This window comes from Talpa occidentalis, unplaced genomic scaffold, assembly GCF_014898055.3.
Source record: "Talpa occidentalis isolate TD23 unplaced genomic scaffold, MPIMG_talOcc4v2.1 talOcc4.12, whole genome shotgun sequence".
In the NCBI taxonomy this organism is placed as follows: domain Eukaryota; kingdom Metazoa; phylum Chordata; class Mammalia; order Eulipotyphla; family Talpidae; genus Talpa; species Talpa occidentalis.
Window position 1 is genome coordinate 59058663 of NW_023601212.1, and position 27567 is coordinate 59086229.

At 44.3% G+C, this 27567-nt stretch overlaps 1 protein-coding gene across 1 annotated transcript in view; it reads right to left on the bottom strand.

The window, feature by feature from the left end:
• Positions 1–27567, bottom strand: part of TNN (tenascin N) — a 54952-nt gene that overhangs the window by 16047 nt on the left and 11338 nt on the right. Inside the window, exons 5-14 of the mRNA XM_037506429.1 lie at positions 27331–27516; positions 26047–26136; positions 15886–16149; positions 12398–12661; positions 11399–11662; positions 8616–8879; positions 7261–7524; positions 3989–4119; positions 2856–2988; positions 2278–2429 (exon numbers count right to left, since the gene is read on the bottom strand). Of these exons, the coding sequence (XP_037362326.1) occupies positions 2278–2429; positions 2856–2988; positions 3989–4119; positions 7261–7524; positions 8616–8879; positions 11399–11662; positions 12398–12661; positions 15886–16149; positions 26047–26136; positions 27331–27516 (2012 nt within the window). The remainder of the gene's footprint in view (positions 1–2277; positions 2430–2855; positions 2989–3988; positions 4120–7260; positions 7525–8615; positions 8880–11398; positions 11663–12397; positions 12662–15885; positions 16150–26046; positions 26137–27330; positions 27517–27567) is intronic.

Here is a 27567-nt window from a genome sequence, read left to right on the forward strand (position 1 = left end):
AGATGTTAATAGCCCATTTGTCACACTCTTAAGTCGAAGCTTCAGCTAAGTCATTAATTAAAATAAATCACAAGGTATTGAGGCCAGAGTATGGCAATACAGTTATAAGAAGTTATTATTATATCTCAATAAATGTTACTTTGCATTTTATTATATCCAGTTCTGAATGAACTGATAGGCAGCCCTCTGGATTCACTCAGGATCTAATCATTTCCATTCTTTTAAGGGGAAATACCTTATAATGAATTATTTGGGATAACAAAAGCACTTCATCAAATAAGGAGAAAGGGAGAAAAATCTGTTTATGTCTATTTCTACACCACAGAGCTGTCCTTACCCTCTAGAACTTAATGTCCTGAATGACTAAGTCAGGAGAAGAAAATGAAAATTTCATTTAAATGTCATTGGAAAGAGTCTCTAATGTTATCCATAAGGCTCGCAAGATGGAAAATAAAGATGGAAATATTTGAGACACTTAAGTGTTCCCTGATGGTCTTCATTCCAGCCTCCCACCAGTGGCCTCAGCTACCTCAGGGCACAGTGCTGGCCCCATTAGTCAATTTGTGTTCCTGCTGCCTTGGATGGAGAAGAATTTCCTTAAAAGGAAGTTTAGAAATTCAATTTTAAAAAGCAATGTACAAAGTCATCTTTCAGTGACAAAAGACTCGAACCCAAAAAATATGGAAATAGTTAGTAAAAGATTCCGTTGAGAAGTTTTCAGGATTCCACATGGCTTAGGAGTATGGTGGCTTAAGGAGAACCCTCTAGAATCTGTTTATGTATCACCTCCTGGATACATTTTCCCAGAAAATAAGATGAGAAGGGGTAAGGGACTGGTGTTGGTTAGAACACAGAGTGATTTTATTATATCTGGAACTGACCTCAGATTTATGGTCAGAGCATAGAAGGCAAGTTTGGTTCACTGCTGGTTTGTGAGTATGTACAACAGTGCTTGGCTCACAGTAGGCATAACGGTAAATGTTTGTGAACTGAATGAAGGATATTCCCGGGCAGGGAGACTGGCAGGTCTCCTTTTGAAGGCTGCTCTAGGCAAATGTCTCCTTCCCTCTGGGAAGCTTTCCAAAAGGACAAACATCCTGCCAATGGTCAATTACAGACACAAAGGCAGGAAACTAACTGGCTGCAAGCCTTAGGGACAGAATGTGTAGAATGACAATGGTGCTGATAAAAAGCAGCAGGTCTGGTCCTAGGGGTCTGCTTGGGTAGATCTCCCTTGTTACATTCTGCTCCATATTTTTATAAATCAGACTTCCATTATTTTTATAAATCAACTGGGGATTTCCCTCACCCAACCCAATCACTGCCTTTCAGCCATCAGATGAAGCTGTGTGGATAATAAGTTTTCTCCATTGCTGCTTATCAGATGGCATTGTTTTATCCATGGCTGCTCAAGTGTCTTTGGCTCCCTGGGCCCCTGAGCAAATGTCTAAGTGGATATTGTTTGAGCACCGTGACTTCAAGCTTTTTCCCCACGGTGAGCTGCCTGTGCACGGCAGGTAAGGCTGTGCATGCTGTTCTGGGGAAGGGAGAGCCTCTATCCATTCAGGCCCAGAGAAGGGGGTGGAGGGAGATGAGAGGATCAGAAGGCAACCCTCAAAGGCAGCTCATCATATAATTGGATCACACTGATGCAATAAAAGAAGCAAACATGTGGTTTAAGCAGACAAAAGGCCAAGAGAATCAAAACTCCTCACAGAAGAGGAGGCATCAGAACATCATCCAAGTTTCCCTCTCTTGGGGTTTAGCCCTTTCAAATCAAAATAACTTAAGGGCTTGCTTCTGCACTGAAGAGCCAGGATGTAAGATCTACCCAATGGGCGCTACTTCAGAGAACTGAGCCCCTAAGAGGCCATACATTTCGTTTCCATCTTAGCTGGCCTGAGATGATCCACCAGATAGGTCCATGAGCTGGGATAGGTCCTTAACGCCCAAGGCACTTCTCTCTGCCAGTCTCAATTTCCCTATCTATAAAATAGGAATGATAGCTTCTCTCACTCTCAAGCTTTCATGTGAGGGTCATGTTTATGAGAGTGTTTTTAAGAAAGTAAAATGAGGATGAGAATCCCAGAAGCCTTCACAGTCACCAGCTTTAATTTAGCCAGATCTGCTGGTGTTAAGCACCTCAGGCTCCATCCCTACAGAGGTATGAGCTCTAAAAACAGTTGCAAATCCAGCCAGCTCCTCTCCCCATGGATAAAGAAGCAATCACGCTGCCTAGGTTGAGAACCAAGGTCCCCAGGGCTCTGGGTGACTCACAATCCAGCCACCTCCGTCCGTGTCCATGTCACAGTACACCTCCATGGGGCGGCTGGCATCGCCATGCAGGTAGATGGTGTACAGACCACTGGCGACGTTGCTGTTCTGCTGGACTTGGCTGCAGTCCGAAGGGTGTGGAAAACGGACACTGACTGGGAGTCAAGCAGAGGGGCAGCTTCGTGAGGAGAAGGGCAAGGGAGAAAAGGAGCGGGGCTTGTCCTCAATTTTAAGATGATTTATTTGTGGAGAAACTATAACCTCCAACTACTTTGCTTTTGCCAACTTTTTAACTCCCACTTTATTTCCTTTGCTAAGTCAAATTCACATCACTTGCTCCTCCAACCCATCTCCCCCCAAATAATGCTCCATTTCTCTCCCTGCTTTCATCTCTCTACCCCGGAAAGTATTTCTTTTAAATCCTTAACCTCATTTCCATTTCCCCATGTATTGAGAAATCCATAACTATGTAGCCACTCGCTCTTCTTTGGACACTTTTCCTGCGGGGGCCCCCCCCCCCGCCCCCGCCAAATGCTCATCCTCCACTACAGTCTCACTCAGGGTGCAGGAGGTCACGTTACCTGTGGAAAGCCTGGTAGACACACTCCTGCTCTGGCGATCACCCTTAAAGGCAACCAAGGAGACAGGGTAGGCGATGCCCTGCTTAAGGCCTTGCAACTCAAACCTCTGGTCCCCTGATCCGAGCCGTACCTCCTGCCAACAAAAGAGACAGCAGGCAGTCAGTTACTCCGTTTCTCACCCCAGCCCCTGGGTGAGAACAGCATTCTCCAGTGCTGATGATGGACGTTCTCTGAAAGTACACTGTTTTGTTTCTTTGAGGGCCCAGTGGCAGTCCAGAGTCATGGAGGGTCTCAGCCGCTTCTCTGAAGATTCTGTGCTGCAGGGAGCACCAGTATAAAGCAGGCACAGAGTAGTGCCGAGGGGAGCACACATCAGCTCTCTGCTTGGTACAAACTAGGGTACTGCCATAGCTACCGCTGGCAGCAACCGGCTGAGAAGTTAACGGGGGAGATGAAACCAGCCATCATTTCTATAAAGTGGAGGATAATTGGGTTTTCAATAAGCTTCCTTCTGAATCTTACTTCTTCTATAAACATAAAGTAAACTTTCCTATGAAATCTGTCAAATGCATTAATTGAAATCATGAATAAATCAATGTGCCCTTCCTTTTTTCTTTCCTCCCTCTCTATTCCTTGCCAAGGTGAGAGAATAATCATTTTCCATTGGACTAAGTTATGAAAACTTGCTGGCCTTCAGATACCTGGTGGGAGCCTTTGAAATAGGGTTAATCAATTCTTTCAATGAATATTTCTTGGGCACCAATCATGCAGTGTTCTATTAGGAACACAATGACAAACAAACCAGACTAAATGCCCTGTCCTCTTGGAACTAACATTTATTGGGGAAGACAAGCAATAAATAAGGTAATATGGGAACATGTACGGCTAGCAAATACTCAGTGGTCAGCTAGAGCAGGCAGGGGGCATAGCCCTAGAAATGAGACCACAAGCACAGTGTTCACAGATGACTATGGTTAGCACTGTGCCTATCATGCAACAGGTGGTCAACAAGGATCAGCTCACTGATCAGCCGGTTGTTGTGAGCCCAGCATTCAGGTTAGTTGGCCCAAGTCAGTAGCTTCACATGAGGCTGGCCATGGGCAGCAAGAGGAAAAACAATGAGGATGCAATACCTTAGTCGTGCCATCTGGGAGCTGGTAGGTCAGAATGTAGCCATCAATCTGAGCAGCAGGTGGTGTCCAGGTCAGGACCCCGCCAGACTGCGTTGTAGCAGATGGACGAAGGTTTTTGGGAGGGTCGATATCTGCATACAAAAAGATAGGTAATCAACAATCAAAAAAGATAAACTCATGCCATTCACAGCAACATGGATGGAGCTAGAAGGGAACCTGCTCAGTGAAATAAGCCAGAAGGAAAAATTAAAATATTGGATGCTTTCACATATAGGAGGAATATAGGGGAACCAAATAAAGGATAAGGGGGGAAAATGCAATAATAGTAATAATAATAAAACAAAATTAGCAGGCAACCATAAATCAGAGACATTCTGTGAGGGAAGGGAAGGAAAAGGGATCAAAACAGGCGAGAGAAGAAAGAGCACAAGGGATGATGGTGATGGTGCATGGGTGAATTGGTGGTGGGAATTTAATGGGGGATACACAATGATGTAAAAGATATAAATTTAAAAATTTTTAAAAATCAGCAGAACTGAAAAAAAAGTTAGGTAATTATTATTACTAAGGTACAGCTGGGATGAAATGATTTTTGAGGTGTTACATCATATTTTCTCCCTTCATTTCCCATTTCTTTTCCTCCCCACCAAGCAGGTAGCAGGTACTGTTTCTCGTCACTGGGCCTTAGTGACTAGGTTCCAGAAACATAAAACCAATGAGGACCATAAGATCAAGGAACAGGGAGTTGAATGGGTCCAGAGGAGCAAACCTAGACTCTACTTGCCCTGAAAACTTTGGAGGATGGTGGGTAAATGAGAAATCTAGAGGAGCAGATGTAATCTAAGGGATAGTGTGAGAGGATGAGGCGCACAGGTGCGAAAGGACAATGCGCAGGAAACACAGAAAACATCTATCTGGAAAGATGATCCAAACATCTTTGAGTGGACCCCCAACCCACTGGAATTGGGAACTACCCAAAACTTTACATACAGCTCTTGGGAAAGAGCATGACCTTAAATTTACTGAAATTTTGGACCAAAATCAGAATGGGGGCTTATGAAAGAAATAAAATTGGGCAGCAATCCCTCTGCCCACCTGTGATGATGCAGGTGTTTCTTTTCACCAACTCTCTCCCTCTACAGGGCAGCAGCTTCCTGCCTGCCTGTGACCTGTACCATGCCAGGACTTCTCTTTGCTGACCTCCCTCAGTGGAGGCAGCTCTCCTCAAGGCTGCCTGTCTGCAACCATGCAGGCCTTTCTTAGCAAACCTGTCCCTTGTGTCTATGCAAGTGTCTTTTACTCTTCTGTCCCTTTCCCTAATAAACCTGCCTTTTAAATATTAAAAAAAAAAGAAATCAAATTGGTAAAGAAATACAAAGTTCTAAGAGTATGGCCTTAGATGTTCAAAGCTTAGATGTATACCTGGTACAGAAAGAATAGGTAGAGAGGGGAGAACCTAAAGAGGAAGGGAGGGGAGGAGAGGCAGGGGAAGGGAGAGGAAGAGAGGGGAGAGAAGAATGGGAAGAGATATAGACAACTGACAAAGCTTTTCTTCTGATATCTGTGCCCTTTCACACTCAAACACCAGAGGAATGTACAGGCATGTGTAGTTGTAAACCAGAAAGCTAAAACTCAGCAGAAGTTCTAGTCAACACCATAATAATTGGTCATATAGCTCATTTTTTTTAACCAAATAAGATCTGAATGGAAATTTCCATTTTGAAAAAACTCATAGAAGGTGACTTTAATTTAGAAGTTCCCCCAAAAGATGTCTCCAGCCTATCTTCTATCCAGTAGCATTTCAGCTGAGAATGGAATTGTACTATTTTATTTTATTTTTTTATACATTTTTTAAGTCTTTTTTTTTTTTTAAGATTTATTTATTTATTTATATAAGCACTGGGTACAATCAGAAGCACGGGAGGGTGAGAGAATTCACCAGAGCCAGAGCAGAGAGCAGAACAGGCAGACTGACGAAACACACTGCTGAGGGGAGCAGCAGGCGGCAGAAGAGGTCTACGCGCCATGTGGGACCCTCGCCTGGTGGCTGGGGATTGAACCGGTGCTGCAGAGGCTGCAGGCAGCTTAGCAACCCAGCACTCAACCGCTGCGCCACTGGGGAGGCCCGGAATTGTACTATTTTAATAGAAATCAGACAGCTGTTGTTTTGAATTAGGATGTTTTGACAAATTTTGAGTTTCTGTAATATCAGCTTGGTTTGACTTCATAAAATGTAACATCTGCTGTGGATTTAATTCTACCCATCACATGGAAAAATTGAATTCCCTGCTTGCAAAATCATAATGATTTAAAAATCTTAAGGTGGCTTCTGTCATTTACTTGACTGTCCAACCAACCCCTGGTTATGGGCTCAGATGGCTTAGTTAACTTTCACATGTCTATGAAGTAGAGAGATGATAATATAATTATTTTTAAAATGGGGAAAGGGAAGCAAAGAAGAAGGAAGGAACAAGAGCAAAAGCAAGGGGGAGAGGGACAGAGGAAGGAGGGAGGAGAGAGGGAGCATGAAGGAAAGGGAGATAGGAGGAAGACAACAGATAACTCTTGAGAGCACCCTTGGATAGTGGGACAGAGCTCTTTCTACAGACCTTTGTATCACTTCTATAAGCACACATTTACCTTTTCAATTAAATATTCCTAATTGTAACTAACAAAAATAATAAATAAATTCAAGACACATCTAGCTCCAGTGTCCTTACATAGTGTACTCAGTCACAGAGGGGATGCCAGACCTTGCCCAAACTCTCTAACTAGGCCCAGGCACCCCCAGGGGACACAGTGTTTCTCAGGTCCCACGACAGCATAGAGGCCATGACGCAAAGCCTGAAGTTTCATCATGTGTGTAAAACACAAGCAGTCCAGGCCTCTCTGGAGACCACCTGCAGTGACAGTGAGGGGAGAAAGCTGTCCCATCAAGGCCCTCAATCTGGAAGATAAAAAAAGAAGTGTCTCCTTGCCTCTCTCCTCTCAAACCTGAAGCTGAGACCCAAACAGTTTCTAGAATCTGCAATTGAAGGGCTGTGTGGCAGACATGGTAAGTGAGGCCACCTTTTACACAAGCACTGTGAAAGGTCACCCAGCTTCACTTTCACTTCACAGCCTTCTCTACTCTCCTTTCTCTTAATCTGAACTTTCATGTCAAGTTATTATCTCAGAAGGCAAAAACGTCTTCAGAGCAACCTTCCCTGTTGCTGTGGAGGGGAGAATCCTGACAGTGGAAAGGGGCTCCTTGTTCTGGTCTCTCACAGTACCTGTCAGGGCCTTGGTGTCGGCCTTCTTGCTCTTCTGGACCCCCTTCTCGGCCCACACATAGACCGTGTACTCCATGCCTGGCCTCAGGTCTGTCAGGACAGTGCTGGTCTGCTCCTTCCCCACGGGAACCTCCCTGGTGTCTCCGTCAGCAGAGGTGTAGCGCACCATGTACCTGTCGACGATGGCCTGCACCGGGTCCCAGGAGACAGTGGCCGTGTTCTCTGTTACCCGGTTGGTCACGAGGTTTTGGGGGCTGTCAATGTCTGAAAGGAATAAGGTCAATATGTACAATAGGCCACAGAGGGCAGAAATTTGCACCATTTTGCCTGGGGGAGAACATTTGATGCTTTGCCATCTTTCCACCTCATATGTCCACTGCTTCAAGGACATGCCTTCTCTCCCCAGACAGACTTTGGATACTCCAAAAGAAAGCACAGTAAACCAGAAAACCTGCTATATTTGAAAATCTACACTATTGCCTTTACCAATATTTTAGCAAAACAAATCTGTTTATTCATTTAATAAGTATATCTCAGACTCCTACCAAGCACAGGACATGACACTGGGAGATGTATAAGGTCACAAACAGTTAATAATTTTGTTTCCAGTGTCATGCCAATAAACACCTTCCATTTTATTGAGGAAGATTCTAAGTCAGATGCCAAGGTAAGCTCCTAAAGGAGAAGGTCTGAGTCCTATTCAACTTGCAGTAGGAAAACATATTATTAAAGACCCGAGTCCTATTCCCCATGGAAAGTGCTCAAAATATATTAAAGACCTGGCTTTAATATTCTCCAGCATATCAGAGATTCACTTGTGATGGTTTGCTGATTAAATCACTTGTACAGAAATGCGGTCATACATTTCTTTCTTTTACAATAAGAATATAACATAAAAGTTATCCTTATTCTCAAAATCAATACTACTGTATGACTCGTTTATCATAAAGCAAACCACATATGCCTACTTGCTTTGCCAAATGTAAAGACTACTTTTTCAAAGTTAAATTTTCAAATTACTATAATTAATGTGACAGCATTTGATTTTGATTTTCCCACTCACAAATTCAACTGGAGACCCTCCATACCATCCACAAAAGATTCATGCACTTGAACATTACCATCCAATCATGGCAAAATATCACCTTGTACACCCCCAAATGAACATGACTGATAAGAAAACCAGTTAAAGGGAAGAGAGGGATGTGTGTACAGTCTACTATCAGGGACAGTATCCTGACTTTACATGATTCTTTGCTACTTCCAATGTCAGCGCAGGAAAACAAAACTTGACCAGCCAGAGGCTTAGCATGACAGTTAATGTATTACATTCTCAAAGAACCAGAAACTGTTACCTGTGGGGGCCTTTGTGTCAGCCTTCTTACTCTCCCGGTCGCCCTTCAAGGCCCACACATGGACCGTGTACTCCACACCCGGCTTCAGGCCCGTCAGGACAGTGCTGGTCTGCTCCTTCCCCACGGGCACCTCCCTGGTGTCTCCATCAGCAGAGGTGTAGCGCACCATGTACCTGTCAATGACAGCCCGCACCGGGTCCCAGGAGACGGTGGCCGTGTTCTCTGTCACCCGATTGGTCACCAGGTTTTTCGGGCTGTCAATTTCTGAAAGGAAAGAGGTCAATAAACAACATTAGCAGAGTGAGATCCTGGGTGCTGTTACTCAGGGTGAGGCAGTTTCCTGTTACTTCCCGATCTCAGGTCAGTTTCAGGATTTTTTATGGGCTTAGACCTTGTTTCCACAGTTGGACTCTTTAGGTGCTCCAGGAAGCAACACTGGACAGTAGAACTGGCACTAGATTCAGAGTCAGGAGAGCTATCACCCTGGACAACTCAGCTGCCTCTGGCTGGACCTCACTTCTTCATCTGTAAATCTGGGGTTCGGATTTGGATCAGCCCATCCAAAGTTTCCTTTGAGTACTAATGTTCCAAGCATGCATCTAATTTCATAAATTACCAACTTGTTTTGTGACGTTTGGCAAGTCACTTTTTCACATTTTTAAAATAAGATCGTTAATAGCTATTGTGCATATCTCTCTGCGTAGTTCTGAAAACCAAGACAAAAATGTCATGTGGAAAGGGACTTTGAAAATGTTCAAGTGTTACAGTGTTTACAGTTCTAAAGCCACAGAATATTCACTCCAGAATTCAAAGTATATCAAGAGCAAACAAGTCTCTGCCTCAATTTCCTCCATAACAGCAATAAAAAAAGGGGGGGGAGCATACAGGGAGAGATTAATGTATATTCTGCAACGGTGCTGTGAGTATTACATGAGTTAATAATATGTCCCTATGCAGGTCCTGGCACAGGGGAGATATCCAGTGGCCATAATCTATAATTAATATCTGCTTGCTGATATTTTATGAATGTAAAAGATTGTGCTTCTCCATACCATACACAGAGATGGTACTCAAAATCATATTCACCAAGAAAATAATGACATTTCTTTCCAAACACATATTCCAAAGAGTTCATCGCAGAAGTCATTTTCCTTAAGTCTTGGCTCAGAGGTCCAATCACATACACGCACTGGCATGTGAAAAGAGGACTATACTTATCTTGGTTTAGGCTGTGACCCCTATCTGCTTCCAACTGGTGAGTCCCCACCCAACAGTGTTGTGGCCCTTGCAGACTATTAAAGAGAGTGGAGAGTCCAAAGGAGTGGGACTTTCTTGTGGATTTCATTGGGGGGTGTAGTCCCACAGGTGGGACCCAAACCTCAAGCAAGCAGTTTCAATGGGATCCTTTATAGAGATCATTGTGTATACCTGGAGGTGGGGGACCAGGAGAACAGTGATTCTCAAATCAGGGACAACTACCAAAAACTGGAAATATTTCTGATTGTCACAATCCATTGTGGGGTAGGTAGGCTAATGGCATCAAATAAGTGGAGGCCAGGATTACTGGTAACATCCTACAGTACACAAAACACTGGGCTGAACTCCCCAGGTATGAGGACAGAAGGAGGGGACTAGGAGACCAGCAGGAGATGCATTTCCCCACAGGATCGTAACAGTGGGAGATCCAAGTGGAAAAAGACAGATGAGGTCTCTGAAGAACCCACAAACATGTCCAGGGGAGGAAATGTTAGCTTTAAGTTGTCCGGCCCCACACAGGCCCAAGCCAGCCATGACTGTTAGCCAAGCAAGAACTTTCAAGTCCACTTACCTCTCCCCACTGCAGATCTCTTACCCTTTCATCCCCTAACCCTTCACTTGAATCCTCCCAGCTGTGCCAAACATAAATGGTCAGAAACTGCAGGGAGCATGCTGGGAGGACAGTGCTTGAAGTACAAGAAGGAAAACACAAATGAAGCCCAGCAACCCCCTTCCTATGCTGGAGAGGAGAAGCTTTAAATGATGCACTGTTGGGCCTCCCTGGTGGTGCAGGGGTTAAAGACAGTTTTATCAAGCTATTGCAAGCCACTGACACAAGAGTTCAATCTCCAGCAGGACAGGGAGCCACCCACGTGGTGCAGCAGACCTCTCTGACTCGCCCGCTGCTTCCCTCAGCAGTGTATTTCAGTAGATCTGCCTGTTCTGCTCCCCACTCTCTCTGGTGAATCCTCTCAGCCCCTGCACCTCTGGCCTACACCTCAGTTCTTGTATGCATAAATAAATAAATCTTTTAAAAAATAAATAAATAAATGATGCACTGTTACCTGAGCATGGACATTTTAATTACTCAAATGGCACATTTGGGGAGACTAAAAGTGACAAGCTATTTGTTGATTTTTGCTAATAAAACATTAACCCAAAGGACAGTAACAAAAGCAAGTTCCACAGAAAGGGTTTAAATAGATGAGGAGGGGGAAAATGTTGGTTTTGGGTTCTAACCTACAAGTCGGACTTCCTCAGCATGACAGCCATTCTGCTTTCTTCAAGTTTATAAGGTTCAGCATTTAGCACAAAAATACGATGAGCAATGCTATCTATCTTTAAAGATCAAAGTTTGGAGACCACAGACAAGCTATGCATTCTAAGAGGAACCACTAAATGAAGGATGCAAGGATACCAACCTGCCTTTCCATTAAACCTCTTTTTCTGTCAAGATCAGAGAAGAAAAATCACACTAGACAGACTATGAACTTAGCAGTGACACAGTGACAATGTATGCTCCTTACCTGTGGGGGCCTTGGTGTCAGCCTTCTTGCTCTCCCGGTCCCCCTTCTCAGCCCACACATGGACCGTGTACTCCACGCCTGGCTTCAAGCCTGTCAGGACAGTGCTGGTCTGCTCCTTCCCCACAGGGACCTCCCTGGTGTCTCCATCAGCAGAGGTGTAGCGCACGATATACCTGTCGATGACAGCCCGCACCGGGTCCCAGGAGACGGTGGCCGTGTTCTCTGTCACCCGATTGGTCACCAGATTTTTCGGGCTGTCAATGTCTTTAAGAAAGTGTTTGGGAAAACCTAAGGTTTGAAGTCATACAAGAAGTACCCAGCACCCCAGCAGCAAGATTGTCATCTTCCAGAGCTCTCAGCACAAGGCTGTGGTATACCCTCCTGAGTTTCTGGAATGATTTGAGGGAATTAGTAACCCCTGGTTCTCAGTTTCAAAGCACTATTTATTATAATCTTGGCTTTTAGGTTCTTAAAATGTGTTAAAAGTGATGTCTTCTTAACAACATTATGGCACATCAAAATAATCAGTTAAATGCTGCCATGTTATTCAGAGTACATAATTGATCACTTTATCAAGGGCTGCTTCATGAGCAATTACAAACATTGCAATGACCAGAACCTATAAATGTCTTTGCTGAGTCTGCTAAAAATATGTCTCATGTGTGGCTTTCCTTCTCCCTTCTAGTGGTTTCATGAGGAGCTCATCTCCGTGAGGGAGTAGTTTACAGGGATGGAGCTTACAGCTAGTCTATGATCTTTAAGATTTCAAATTGCAAAAAGTCTTAATCAAGTCACATCTTTTGGTATCAGGCACACTTAATTCCACACACTCAAAACTCAATTTGAATTAACCATCTCTCTCTCTCTTTTTTTTTTTTTTTTTTTGTGGGCCCCTCGCCAGTGGCCGGGGAACGAACCGGCGCCACAGAGACTGCGGGCTGCCTCGCAACCCAGCGCTCAACCGCTGAGCCACCAAGGAGGTCCCATCTCTCTTTTTACCTGTGGGGGCCTTGGTGTCAGCCTTCTTGCTCTCCCGGTCCCCCTTCTCGGCCCACACATGGACAGTGTACTCCACACCCGGCCTCAGGCCCGTCAGGATGGTGCTGGTCTGCTCCTTCTTCACGGGAACCTCCCTGGTGTCTCCATCAGCAGAGGTGTAGCGCACCATGTACTTGTCGATGACGGCCTGCACTGGGTCCCAGGAGACAGTGGCCGTGTTCTCTGTCACCCGTTCGGTCACCAGGTTTGTCGGGCTGTCGATTTCTTTAAGAGAGATGAAAAAGGGTAGCATTTGCCAGCTCTCTGGTGCCTGGAAGGCCAGCACACAGAGAACTAAAATGATGACCTCAACAAATTTCAGAGTCTGTTATGTGCCAATGATTGGGATAACTTAATGTGTAATGAAGCAAGCGGTCTGAAATACCAAAAATAAGCCAATAACATTTAATGAGAAAGGCAGATATTTCAGGCAAAGCCAACATAAAGTCTCAACTCTGAAAACTTTTCTCAAAAATTCCCTTTGGATAAAAAAGAACTGGTCTTTATATGCAATCTCTCCTCTACCCTGGATTTATACAATAATACTTTTTCAGTTCCTGATTCCAGTACGTGAAAGTAATTACACTTCAATAAAGTCCCTGTTTCAGTTCTTCTATGTTTTTTGGAAAGAAAAAGTTCCTGGAAGTAAAAGCTGTCTGTTCTTTCCATATAAAATGGTGTTCCTTGGCTTTTAAATTGATGGTATTTGAGGTCTGTGTTGACAAAAAATAATGCATATTGTAGAAACTGTCTGGGTTCCTATCCGGTTAAAATGAGTTAGAATCTGGATCCCATCATTTCCTGGTTGCTAATTTTAAACAAAATGAGTAATTTAAGAGTTGAGCACATCTCTGCAAAGAAGGATCTATCATTACCTACTTCCTAGGTTATGGTAAACAGAAAACAAGATTTTGCATACAAAATGCATGATATGAGCTATTTTTTTATTGTTAATGTCATTTGGGATACGAAATACCACTTTCCCTTCTGATCCTGAGGGAGTCAAAAATCCAAGTAATCGGGTATATGATTAGCATGTCTTTATAATCCTGTTTCAAAAATTACCATCTTTCAAAAGGTTGAGTCGTCAGGGAGAGCATTTGCCCTTCAAACCCATGCACCATCACTTGCTAAGTGTGGCCAGGCCACATCGGTGGACACGCAGCCATGGGAGATCACGTGTCATAAGAGCAGAGTTCAGAATATGCCACAGACGGTTGACATATAAGAACAAAGGCTTAGGTCCTGAAACTCTGAGCTGGCTATAGTGCCACAGCCTCATCCTTCATTCTCCCATCACTCCCCCATGTCTGTCCTCTATAATCCCCACTTCAGATCACATTATTGATGTAATTACATATTAAGATAGGACAGAAAGCTAAGCTGTCCTATCCCCGCACTTTATACCTTTGCATATGCTGCTGCCCCTGCTAGCCCCCCCAGGCTTTGCTCAGATACCACCTCCTTGCACAGTCTGCCCTGACCCCCTCCCCCATCTCAGTCTATGGTCGGTACCCTTTTGCAGGTTCCCCAAGGGAACATTTGTGAGCTCTAGAACATAACCCAATGCACTCTATCTTTTTCACTTGATTCTCTACCCAAAAGACTGTGAACACCATATAGGCATGAATTATATCTTGTGTCTTTGTACCCCCAGAGTCTAGCTCTGTGTCTGATGGTCCAACATACACACCCTAGAGGCTCCCTATAAACTAGAATGCTTATTCACACCACTCCCACCTGGGAGAGGGGAGCATTCATCTCTATTCCATCTTCACTATCTTAAGAAGACCTGTCCACGTGTTCTTTCTTTGCACAACACTCAAAATCCTAGTAAACAGAAAGTCATGTGTTATATGAACAAGGAGGTGGCAATCTACAGTTCATGGGCCAAATCCGACCTACTGCCCATTTCCATCAAGAAAGTTTTGCTGGGTCAAGTCATGCCAGTTCACTTAGATACATTGCCTGTGACTGTTGCTTCACTGCAAAGGCAGAGTTGAGTAGCAGCAAAAACCAAAGTGATTTCCTATCTGGCCCTTCACAGAAAGCTTACTGACCTTGACTTAAACAAATCTAGATCTCACCATTCTTAATGCCAACTTCTTCTCTTTGCCATGGAAGAGATTAGGCCCCATGGGACCAAAGAGGGTGTGTACCATAAAGTGCTTCAAGGGCCAATTTGTAATGAACATTTGTTATGCACTAAATGTGTCCCCCAACCAAATTCATGTGCTGAAGCCCTCACCCTCAGTTTGAGGGCATTTGGAGGTGGGACTATTGGGATGTAATTAGGTTTAGGTGAGGTCTGCAGGGTGGGTCCCCCATGTCTTAAGTGCCCAGAGTTTACTCTCTCTGCCATGTCTGTATGAGGAAGGCAGCCATCTGCAAACCAGGAAGAACCAGGAAGTTTCTCTCCAGGAATCACATCAACCAGCACCCAGATCTCGGGACTCTCTAGTCTCCAGATTGTGAGAATTAAATTTCAGCTGTTTTAGCCAGTCTGTCTATGGTATGTTGCCTGAGCAGACTAAGACACTGTCTAAGAAATAGATGTTTTTACTTATGTTGCACTCACTATGCGTCAGGCACTTATTAACTCACATAACACTCACATGCCCCATTTTACAGATAAGAATCTGAGGGACAGAAGTGAAGTTACTCACCCAAAGCCATTCAGCCCATGGGTGGCAGAACTGGGATTAAAACTTGCACAGTCAAGCTTCCAAAACCACACTCCAAGTTAATTATGTACTTCTCCAGGAGCCTCTACACTAAGTGACTGTCGAGCACAACCCATAAGCAAATCCTTTCTATGATTTTCTGTCAAGTGTCACCTTGAGTGGCTTCAGGACCAGACTCCCTGAATTCAGGGACAGCCTCAGAGGTGGGTTTAAGCAGAAAGTATGTGAGAGATGTGAGCCCATGTATGTCAGGACATGGGCTGGAGTTGAGAGGAACAGCTGAATGAAGTATGGGGCCCTTTACAGTTTCTGAGAGCTTAAAGGCAGAATTGGTGCATTTGGCAAATGTTGACTCAGGATGCAAGCCATTTCCAAGGTCTGAGAGAGAACTCCAGATTACATGCAAAGTGCCTGTACAGTCGCTGCAAACTGAGATAAGCATTCAAACTCACTGTCAGCCAAATGTTTTGAGCTTTCACATCCAAAAAATGAAAATTAGAAAGTGTTACTCTACTCTGAGGAAGTTGCAAACAGAATTCCAGCCCAAATAACTATGACCCTCTATATCGAATAAAAGAGCTCTCTTTTGTTTGAGGTTAAAAAGGAACAAATACATAATTCTAAAATTTTAAATTGCCTTTGCAACTGCATCTCCCACTCTTGCAAACAAAAAAGCTGAGGGAAGGTGGGCAATGGATTCCTGGTTCACAAAGCAACCTCCTCCCCACCATAGGAAACCTGTTTGCGTTCCTGTTCTTCGGTTACCTGTCAGGGCCTTGGTGTTGGCCTTCTTGCTCTCCTGGTTGCCTCTCTCCGCCCACACATAGACTTTGTAGGCCTCTCCTGGATGTAGCCCTGTCAGGACGGTGCTGCTCTGGTCCTTGTGCACTGCTGTATCCTTGGTCTCCCCATCAGGGGCAGTGTACCGCACCACATACTTATCTATGGCTGAATGGACTGGATCCCAGGAGACCACTGCCGTGTCTTCTGTCACTCGATCAGTCATCACATTAGTGGGACTATCAATTTCTTCATGAAAATATACAAGAAAGAAAAATTAGAAAATCCATTTAGCTGGTCAACATCACAGATGCTTCTAGATCTAGCTCCTCTGGTTGACCTAGTTACTTAGCCTACACTGTGCAAGAGGGTCTTTATGACAGATGGACAGCTGGCCTCCCTGATGGACAAAACAATCCCTTCTACTCTGAGACAACTGAACACATTATAGAAAATTCTTCCAAGTGTAGAAAATTGAAGTGTAACTCCTCCACATTGGTATCCCTTCCGTAGGCAAGTAGAATAAATAAATCTAATTCCCCTTCCAGGCAAGTATCAAGAGTAGTTATTATTCTCCTTCCTCACTCTCCTTTAATCAAAACAGTTTCACCTCTCCAAGTTATAAACCTATATGTCGCAGTATATTATAAACATATCATAAACTTCCAATTTATAGTCTCAAGATCTGGCACTTACATTGAGACAACTCCTTTTTCCCTTTTTCAGAAAAAAATTCCCAACAGTCATTCAACAATTCATTGAGTGTCCATTCCATGCCAGGGCATATAATCCCACTCAGGAATCATCAGGTAACAAAACAGTCAGAAATCCTTGCCCACACAGTTTAAATTCTAGAAGGATGGATACAGAACAACATGTACTCCTTGTCCTCCATACTGAGCTCCCCAATAATGTATCCTCTGCTCACAGCCTAAAAATATCCCTAAGTTTTTTCATACACATCCCTGCTAGCCCAGGGGTTCTCAATATTTGTCAGCATGGGGCACTACTAAGAACCACACCAGAATCTACTTGAGAGGGTCTCAGACAAGCTGTGACAACTCTATTTAAAAGCAAATAAGCAAAATATCACAGGTGATTCTGATGTGCATCAAAAGTTGAAAACCTCCACATTAAGTGGGCCTCCCTGGTGGTACAGGGGGTTAAGCACTGTACTATGAAGTGATCCGCAGCCTCTGCAGCATGAGTTCGATCCCTTGCCAGCCAGGGAGCAACCCACATGGCGCAGCAGACCTCTCCTGTCTCACCTGCTGCTCCCCTCAGCAGTGTACTTCCGTCAGTCTGCCTGTTCTGTTCCCCACTCTATCTCTGGTGAATCCTCTCACGCCCCATATCTCTGGCCTATACCCCAGTTCTTGTATGAACAAATAAATAAATCTTTAAAAAAAAAAAAAAACCCTCCTGGGCCTCCCCAGTGGCACAGCAGTTGAGCTCTGGGCTGCAAAGCTGCCTGCAGCCTCTGCAGCGCCGATTTGAACCCCAGCCAGCCGGTCGGCGAGAGTCCCACATGGCACGCAGACCTCTCCTGCCACGCCTGCTGCTCCCCTCAGCAGTGTATTTTGTCAGTCTGCCTTTTCTGTTCCCCGCTCTGGCTTTGGTGAATTCTCTCACCCTCCCACGCTTCTGACTGTACCCAGTGCTTGTATAAATAAATAAATAAATCTTTAAAAAAAAAATTCCACATTAAGTTACAAGTTTTTGCATATATAATACATTCCCCAGACCCGACCGTTATTCTTTCTGTGTGTTATTTCATAGCATCCATGTATAGTTTAGTCTTCTTCCAACATACCTACTGTCCCTCCCAGCTTGTTCTCCCTTACATAAAGTGGGTCCATGATGGTCACTGATGAAGATGCTGTATGAACAAAGCTGAGGCACTCTACAAGAGCCTCCTTACGCAAAAAAACTTCTTACTATCAGAAAAGCAAGTCTTTTTCCTTCCTCATTATGCTGCTCTGTTCTTCTGGCCATGGGTTCTCCAGAGAAGTTACAAATTCACAAAGATGCATAGTTTAACATCAAGTGCAATGCACTTTTCTTGAGAAGTATGGCAAGGTTTCATTTGTGTGCAAAGAAATGAAATAGGTTCCATCACCAGAGGCTGTATATATACTTTTTATAGTCTAAAAGATTAGTTTTGTTTTATTTTGTACATTTTTTTGGTTTCTTTATGTACATGAGTGAATGAAATCATATGGCATTTTTCTTTCTCCATCTGCTTATTTTACTAAGCATCTAGGTCCATTCATGTTGTTGCAAATGGATGAATTTCACCTTTTTTATAGCTGACTAGTATTCCTTTGTGTGTATATATACCACATCTTTTTTTATCCAATCAGGTATCAACAGGCACTTAGATTGCTGCCAACTCTTATTCACAACTTATTGTGAATATTGTTGCATTGAACCTGAGAATGCTTATGTCTTTTTGAATTGATGTCTTTGCTCTATTGAAGGGTAAATAGCCAGAAGTGAGGTAACTTGATCATATAGAATTTCTAGTTTTAATTTTATGAAGAATCTCCATACTGTTTTTTTATGACTGGACCAATTTACATTCCCACGAATGGTGTAAAAGGGTTCTTACTTCTCCACATTTTCTCCAATACTTGTTATTACTTATCTTTTAGATAAAAGTAGAGGCAGCATATGTTTTATTTAATAAATCAGCTGCTGTTCAGTGAGCACATACTAAATGTTAGGTGCTTTTCAGACATTATAACATCTTATATATGTGTGTGTATTATATATATGTAATATATATTTTATATATAGTAATGACTCAAAGCATTTAACAGATTTTCCATGTACTATTTCAGAAAAACAATCATGGTTACATTGTTAGATCACTAATCACATACCAGGGCCAAAGAAATTAGATAATGCACCCAAGGTGACCCAGCCAGTAAACTCTAATCACTGATTCATTTCACAAACATTCACTGAATACCAATTAGAGCTGGAGATTCAGCACTATGATGCAAACCATTATCTCCCCAAAAAAGATATGTCAAAGTGCCAACCATCAGTCCCTCAGAATGTCATCTTTTCTTTTAGTTGCTACTCTAGGTGTATGATAGATCAGGCTGTGCTGTGGCAGGGAAGGCCTACGTGGTTTGTGACTGAGAGAATTCTAGTGTCTGCTAAGAGGAGGCTGGATGCAAACATTTCCCTTTGTTTCTTTCTGCTGGGACATGTGTGACATAATAGTGATGGCTACCCTCTGACCCTGCCTACTGCACAGGCTGCTAGGATGGCAGAACTCTTCAGGATTCTTGCTAGCCCTTATCTCTGACCCAGTGAGCACCAGCTGAGTGCTGTTATGGGCACCCAGAATGGTCAGAATGTCATCTTATTTATAAAGAGTCTTTCTAGAGATAAGGAAGCTGAAATGAGGGTAGGGATATAGGGAAGGGTTTTAATCCACAATGACTAGTGTACTTATAAAAAAGGAGGAATTTTGTGAGGAATCTCCATATTGGACCTTCACTTTGCACATGCAGAGAAGGCAGGTAAAATGAAGAGAGTGGAGAAGATGGCCATGTACCTGGAGAGCTACATTCCCAACAAACACCAGAAGTTGGAAAAGGCAGGGAGGGGTCACCCTTCAAGCTATCAGAGACAGCATGGTGCTGCTTACCTCTTGATTTTAGATGCCCAGCCCCCACCACAATGAGACCAAAAAATTCTGTTCTTTTAAGCGACCCAGTTTTTGATAGTTACAGCAATGCTAGAAAGCAAATCTAAGCAATGAACAGAATAAATAATGCACTATGGCTTACATTCTCCTGGGGGAGAAAAAGAAATAAACAAGTAGTGATAGTATTAAGAAGACAATAAGACCAGATAAAGGGTTAGAAAAGGGTGAAAAGATATTTGTGATTTTAGTCAGGAAGGCCAGGAAAGATCTGTCTGAGAGAGTAACATTTGAACAAAGACCTGAAGGTTGTGAGGCAGTGGCCCCATGCAATCTGGGGGGCCCTCGTTCCAAGCAGAGGGAGCAGCACAGTCAAAGGCTCTCCTCCATGCATGCAGGGACAGCAGGAGGCCACACATCTGGGTGGAGGAAGTGAGTTGGGCAAGTGGCTGCTGGAAGTGAAGTGAGGAGACCGAGATACTGTGGACCTTAAGGCTATTTAATGACTGGCTTTTGCAATGATGGAAATGAGAAGCTTCTGGAGTTCTGCACAGGAGGATCTGACTTGTCATGAAAGGAAATCTAGCTGCTGAACGAGGACAGACTGTGGCAGGTCAATAGTGCCGGTCACCTGGGAAACTGCTACAACAGTATTTGTGCAAGATGACAGGAATATGGACAACTGTGGAAGTGATAAAAGTCATAACGAAAGTGGACTATGGATATTTCAAAGGTAAAGCTGTAGAATCTGCAGGTGGATTTGACCTGGGATGCAATAAATTGGTTTCAGGCCTGTGCAATTTGCAAAATGGGATGACCACTTACAGAGATGGAGAGATCTGAGGTGTAGTGGGGAGAGAATGGGACCAAGAGTTTGCCTTTGGATATTTTGAGTGGAAGAGCCAAAATTTTAACCCAATCCTATCTATTGGAAGCTACACATTTTCACTTTGCTCTACTACAACCTAAGCAAAACTGTTATTGGCCTTTATGAAAATTACTATTATTTTATTATCACTATAAATTGCCAACAAAATAAAGTGTTGTCTGAAAGGATCCTGCATCTGAAATTCAGCAGATTGGAGCTTGGATGACACCTAGAAAAAGGCAGTAACCCCAAACTATGGTCTTTAAGAGATAGGGACCGGGCACACCTCACTGGGAGATTGGGCCTTTGGATGAGAGGCTGTATAGCTGGAGCAGGCACCCATAGTACCTGTCCTGGGCCTATGGAGGTTGGAGCAGACTCTAGGATGATGCTTAGGAGAAAGTATACACAAGAACCAGAACCCCCCTCCCCATATTGTCCCTTTTTGTGCAAAGCATGATCTGCACATGACAGGGAGGGAATAAAAAGAGCCTCCAAAGTTGGTACCTCCGTCTGTGGATATCGGCACTGAAATGGGAAGGGGACATTCAGAATGAAAACATGAGGATAGAGAAGATGAAGATAGGGAAGAACACTCCTGACAGTTCTACTCGATGTCCCCGAGCCTCACCCTCTTCAAAGCAACCCACATTTGTAGAATCCAGGGTCCCAGAAACGGCTCACACTATGTCTCGTGGCCCCAGCTCAGTGCTTGCCACTGTAGCCACCAAGACCTACAGCAGAAGCCTATGGCTTTGCAGGGTCAAAGTTGCCTCTCAAGATCCAACACATCCTCTCAATATCCATGGCTTCCACATAGGTGGATGAAGGATGAGTAGCCAACCCTGAGGTTCTTTTCCCCCCAATATCCCCAGAGCACTGAAAGAATGGGAAGAGGCATGTTGGTTACGAAGAGTAGAAAGTTAGGAAAGAAAAATAAAGCCATACCATGCCAGGATCCCTAGCCCAGAGAGGAGGTATGATGTCTCCAAGCTCATAAAGCCTTCAGGTGGGCCAGTTTGGAATTGAGGATACTGCCTTCTTTCTCTAATCCTCGCACCACAACAACTTCAGGCAGAGGGGGCTCCTCAAGGAGCTGCTGTTCTCCATGCTAAAACCTCAAGATGGGAACCAGCGCTGAGACCCCAAAGCAGGAGGAAGGCTCAACAATGGGCTCCCCTCTCACCCCACAAAAGCCACACTGCTGGAAAAAGCCAGTTTAGCAGGACCCAAGCCTCCTCCTCTGCCAAAAGAGCTGTGGGATCATGAGGCAATTTTTCCAAAGAACAGGCCTTGCAGAAGCTGCACAGCAGCTGGTCAGCTTAAGGATGAGTCACAGCAGCGGACTCAACTGGGAGGTCGCAACTTCTTCCTCAGGCTGCAACTTCCCACCCGATGGACACTAGCAGCCCTGGCGGATATTTTTCAGGGTCATCCAAAGGCAGAGAGATTTAACATAAGACTTGTAAGGCTTGGTAGGTGGGACTCAGCTTTGAGTGCACATGCTAGCAAGGATGAAAGTGAACCCCACCTCAAAAAGATCAAATTTACCAAATGTGGGGTACAGAAGAAGGTCATTAACAGCTCCAGGTACATACAGAGCATTATTCCACTGTATATCAAGGATCACCACAGGGGCTGGTGGAGCCTAGCAGTCCTGGGCCTGTACTAAAACACCCAGCAGCACGTGTCCACACTCCAACCCATGGCCACAGGCCTCAGGAAGAGCTTGCTCCATTCACATTAGCCACTTGAGAATCACCCTGTTGGAAAATTGCACCACCAGGATCTAAATGTGTGAGCATGTGGGTTTGGGGGCAGAGATGGAGACAGGCTTATATCACTGGGTGTGAAGGCAAGTTCAAGAAAGAGGTGTCTTTGGACTACAGTAGTGATGATTTCATGGCCTAACTTCCTTAGGCCTCCTCTGCTGCTTTTCATTGTAGCAACAAAATTTTTCAAAAGGCACCATCTGAAGAGGACATTGTACTCAGAAAGTGCCATCCCTCTTTCTGGAAAAGCTAAGGTTTGGTCTCACACAATACTAAGTCGAAATGCCACTCACTAGTTTACTCTGAATCTTCTGGGCCCAGAAGGCTTTAATTTTCTCATCTATAAAACAGGAGTAACAGCGTTTGCAATGCTATGGTGAGGCCAAAGATGATGGTGATGAAGTCCCACAGTACCAGAACACAGTGGCTACTTGAGTAGAAGAGGCCATTATCACATGTGTGGGGCAGCTGTGTGAGACAGGAGCTGAGTGTTCACAGACTGTCATCTTGAAATGTGAAGGCGTCTGGGAAGGGGCTGGTCACTTTACACGGAGTATTGTGTTTGGAAAGCAGTAGTAAATGAAAAGAGAATGTTTCTTGACCTTAGCAAAACTGCTATTTCCTAACCACACCTTAGCTTTTCCAGGAAGAGGGGGAAAGTTGTAAGAAAATTGTGAATAAGTACCTATGCCAGGCCCTCTGCTCCGCTGGACATGAGATCTTGTGAAACCATAACCAAGCGAGTCATTCTTTGTTTCAGACTCACCATGGAAGGGCATGGATCACAGAAGTTATTAAAGGAATCATTAAAAAAAAGGGAGAGAGAAGGGACTTCATATTCACTGAGACCAAACCTTAATTTTACAGATGGAGAATCTGAGGACAAAGGGATGATATGACCTCTTGTTAGTGGCCAGTCCTGCTTGTCCCTCCTGGGGAGGTGGCATCGAGGGTCTGACAGAGAAAACCAGGGACATTTGCCCTGAAAACACTGGCTTGACTTAGCTTGCTGCTTTTGAAGCTGACCTGCTTCAACAACGTGGCCTTTCTGAAAGGCGCTTCAGTGCACTCAGGGTGTGTGAGCAGGGAAAAGAGTTACATTCAACTCTTTCCCTTTTGCGTCATTAGTTCCACTGAGAGACTTTTTAAATGGAAAATACCTGAACTGTATCATTTCCTCCCTGCACACGCTTATGCTGTTCTTACAGCCCAGTGTCTTTTTTCCATTTCTTGGAATGTAAAACATTGCGGGGGGGAAAAAAAGAGAGGTTTTTGCCCCCCACCCTCCCTCAATTTAATAGTCTAGCCAGGTCTGGAGTGTTTCCTGACCTTAGAAATTATTGTCTTTTTTTTTATGTTGGTGAAACAAATTTGTTTGCAATCCAATAAAATATCCCATCTTGATTTTAGAATATAACTGACAATAAAAACACTTCTTGAGTGCTCACATTTCGTTGAGTTAATAGATTTGAAAGGTTAACTAGCAATTGAAGGCCATATGTGATTAAATGCTCTAGGACCTCAGAAGCAAGGCTGGTTGCCATTTAATGTGATCCAAGATGTTGGTGCAGAGGCCAAGGCTACCGATAGCCTGGAAGGACAAGTTTTATAATTGCTGGGAGCCCCTGAAGGGCAGGCTCTGAGACTTAACATCTTTGGAAGCATCTAAGGGGAACCTGTTTCTAGAGCTCCATTGCACTCCTCAATTAACATTTGTTAAATTTAATTAATTGGTAGCTTGAGATAATAGTGGAAGTTTTTCTTTCTTTCTTTTTTTTAAAGATTTATTTATTTATACAGCCATAGGGTACCGTCAGAAGCGTGGGAGGGTGAGAGAATTCACCAGAGCGGAGAGCAGAGCAGGCAGACCGACGAAATACACTGCTGAGGGGAGCAGCGGGCGGCAGGAAAGGTCTGTCGCGCCATGTGGGACCCTCGCTGGTGGCCGGGGATCGAACCAGCACTGCAGAGGCTGCGGGCAGCTTCGCAGCCCAGCTCTCAACCACTGCGCCACCAGGGGAGGCCCCAACAGTGGAAGTTTTTCTAAGCGGGGATAACAACATCAACAAACCCACGTGGTAGAGATAATAAGCCTTCTGCATTAGGAAACCCCAAGGAAAGTCTGGTGGCTAGAAAGCTTCCTACCTGGAAGAAGTGAGAACAATGGCCCAGGTCTGATGAGCCCACTGAGGTCAAGCAGAAGAGTGCTAAATTATCCAAAGACGGCCTCCCTGGTGGCACAAGGGATTAAGACGCAACCTATGAAGCTATCCGCAGCCACTGCAGCATAAGTTCAATCCCCGGCCAGTGAGATACACACATGGTGCAGCAGACTTCTCCTGACTAGCCCGCTGCTCCCCTCAACAGCGCATTTCAGTCAATCCGCCTGTTCTGTTCACCACTCTCTCTGGTGAATCCTCTCACCCCCACACCTCTGATCTGTACCCCAGTTCTTATATGCATAAATAAATAAATAAATCTTTAAAAAATAGATTACCCAAAGATAATGAGGAGTCACAGAAATTGCTTTAGTTAGGGGTTAAGTAACATAAAATCTCCCTGGAAATAATGGACAGGAAAGTAAAAGTAGGAGGCACTTTTGCTTTGCAGCCACTGAAGTGGACATCAGAGGCTCAAATCCCAGCTCTGCCATTTCCTGGGTGGGCATCCTTAGCTTACCTTCTCTAGGCCTTCGCTTTTTAATGTATGACATAAAAATAATAATAGGATCTACCGTCTAAGATTATGATGAAAACGAACAAATAATTTATGAAAAGTGCTGAGTTATTATAATGCTCTCACATAAGCCCTCAATTCACTCACAGCCTTATGAGAAAGCCACCAGAAACCAAGAAGTACTTTCCATTTTCCAACTCAGTAAATGTTTCACCAGACTCACCATATAGGCAGGCTGCACAGTCACTATCCCACAGTTCGTAAAATAAATTTTATTTCATCCTTGACAACTGCCCAATGATAACTCTTTCACATTCCAGATATGAAATCTGTTAGAAAGCTAAAAAGTGGGCTCAATTCTTGCACCATCTCACCATACTCTCACCACCCCAACCAGCAACTGCCAGGACTGAACTGAGAAAACTGAAAAAAAAAATTTTCAAGGAAATCTCAAAATTCAAAGATCCCTTCTTTGTCGGCCCCACAAATTATCCTCCACCCAATGGCATTGTGTTCCAGATCACTGGTTCCCAATTTGGGTTGGCAGGAGAACACTGTTACTGCAAGAGGCTCATAACTCAATAAAGTCTCCAGCATGATCTATAAACTAAAAATTACGATGATTTCAAATTCCGTTTCGATTAATAAATTACAGATTTACTGTCAAATCTTACTGATGGATAGCTAAGCTTGTCATTATATATTTTCTCAATCCACAGATGCTAAATATACCATGTGACAGTCTTTAATACCTTTTGACATTTTAAAGCAGAGTGTCTGAATGTAATTCTTAGAGGGAAAAACACAGAAAAAGCAGCAAACCAAATATATAGATCACCTGCCTGTGGATAACGTGGAGCTATGTCTGAGATAATATATGCTTTCAAAATAATCCAGCGAGTGAAGCTATTAAAATAAGTAGAAAGGTGCCAGAAATGGCCTATTTTTTTTTTACTCCAAGATCATGGAGGAGATTTTTAATGGCAAGAAAAAATTGAAATAGAAGATGCTTGCTTCCTTTCCTCTGTCCCCACCAGGTGATGTTGGAACACAAGGAGAATCTTCTCTACATAAAAATCCCAGAGTTTTTATCCAGAGAGGAGTCTGCCTAGAGAAATATCAGAATGCAAATACGAGAAGCGTTCATAGCACACCCAGGCAGTTCTTACCTGTCCGGCCATTCAGGAGAATCGGCTTGCCCTCCAGATCTCCTGTCATAGGCACCACGGTTATCTTATACTCTGTCCCAGGCTGCAGACCTGGAAACACAGCCCATGCTGGGTGTCAGGACGGTACTGGACACCTGGTCAACAGCACCGCCCTGCTCTGCCCAGGCTTTCTCTTGTGAGGGGGCTGAGGGGCAACGCTTCTCACCTGAAGACTAATCTCCCTCATGCAGATAGAGGGGCAGGACACATGGACCAGTTTGAGGGGCTTAAGGATCAGAGTAGAAGGGCCACACTGGATGAAAGGATGCCCCCGAGAGTTCCCACTCCTGTGTCAGGCCCCTAGCGCTTATTTCCCAATTTTATTTACAGCCCATGTTTTTCTGCTCCCAATAATCCTCTTCCCACTGTAGTTTTTTTCCTTCTCACTGTCAAATTAACCTATTTTTTTCTTTTCCTTTTCCTTTATCTTTTTCTGCTGCTATTTATCTGTAGTAGCAATTGTTTCTCAAGACACAGAAATGCAGAATCCAGTGGCAAAAGGCAAGCACATAGCAGCAAGTGTGAGGCACACATTATTTTCCACTCCAGAGACCCTGAGACTCTAAGACAGGACTCAGGAGTGGAGAGAAGAGCCAGACCCCAAAGGGGACATACTGCGTAGCTAATAAGCCTCAGGGCCCCTCGCCTGCACGGGCCCTTCCCAGGCCATGGACTGAACAGGGTATTCACAACTGTGTATGACCCTTTAGGGTCCTAAAAATCAAATTTGCTTCAAGAATTACCAAATGTGAGCCGGTTCTGCAGGCCCGCTTCTTTAGCAGCTGTCTGATTTCCAGCTCTCAATAGCACTCACTCAATCATCTGGGATAAGGGGCTCTCCCACCCAGGTCTCTGAGCACAACTGCTTCCTTGTAGAATGCAGAAGAAACTAGTTTCTCAACATCTGTCTGTCTCTCTCTGTCTGTTTCTCACTCACACACAGTTCTTCCCAAAGGAATGTCTGTGTGCCATTCTGAGACATACACAAGGTCTTCAAGGATAACGAGAGAACATTCTGGAGAATAAACTGTTAACAAGGGCTCTGAGATTCAGAGTCAGCTCTGAGATATTGGAGAGGAGACCAGGGCCTACAGGGTGGGCTAAGGGATAGGAGTTTCCAGGACTCCCAAGGCTCCAGGACCCTCTGCATGAGCCCGGGCAGTGCAGATGCCAGCCCCTCTGTGCATACTGTCCCTGTCTCCACATGTGCAGCAAACGTCCCGCATCCCCAGTGTTGGCTCTTACCGGTGATGTCATATCGGCTTTTGGGGTCACTGCTCTTGGGCACGGTGACCTCAGCCACCTCCTGCCCTGTCAGGGGGCCATACCGCAACTTGTAGTAGTCCACCTGGGAAGGGGGGTTCTCCCACTCTACATCAAGGGAGTTTTCGGTTTTGTCAGTCACCCAAGCAGTGCCAACAACAGCAAGATCTAGGGCAGGGGCAGGGAGGGCAGGAGAAAGTAATAAAGAGGAGAGGTCAG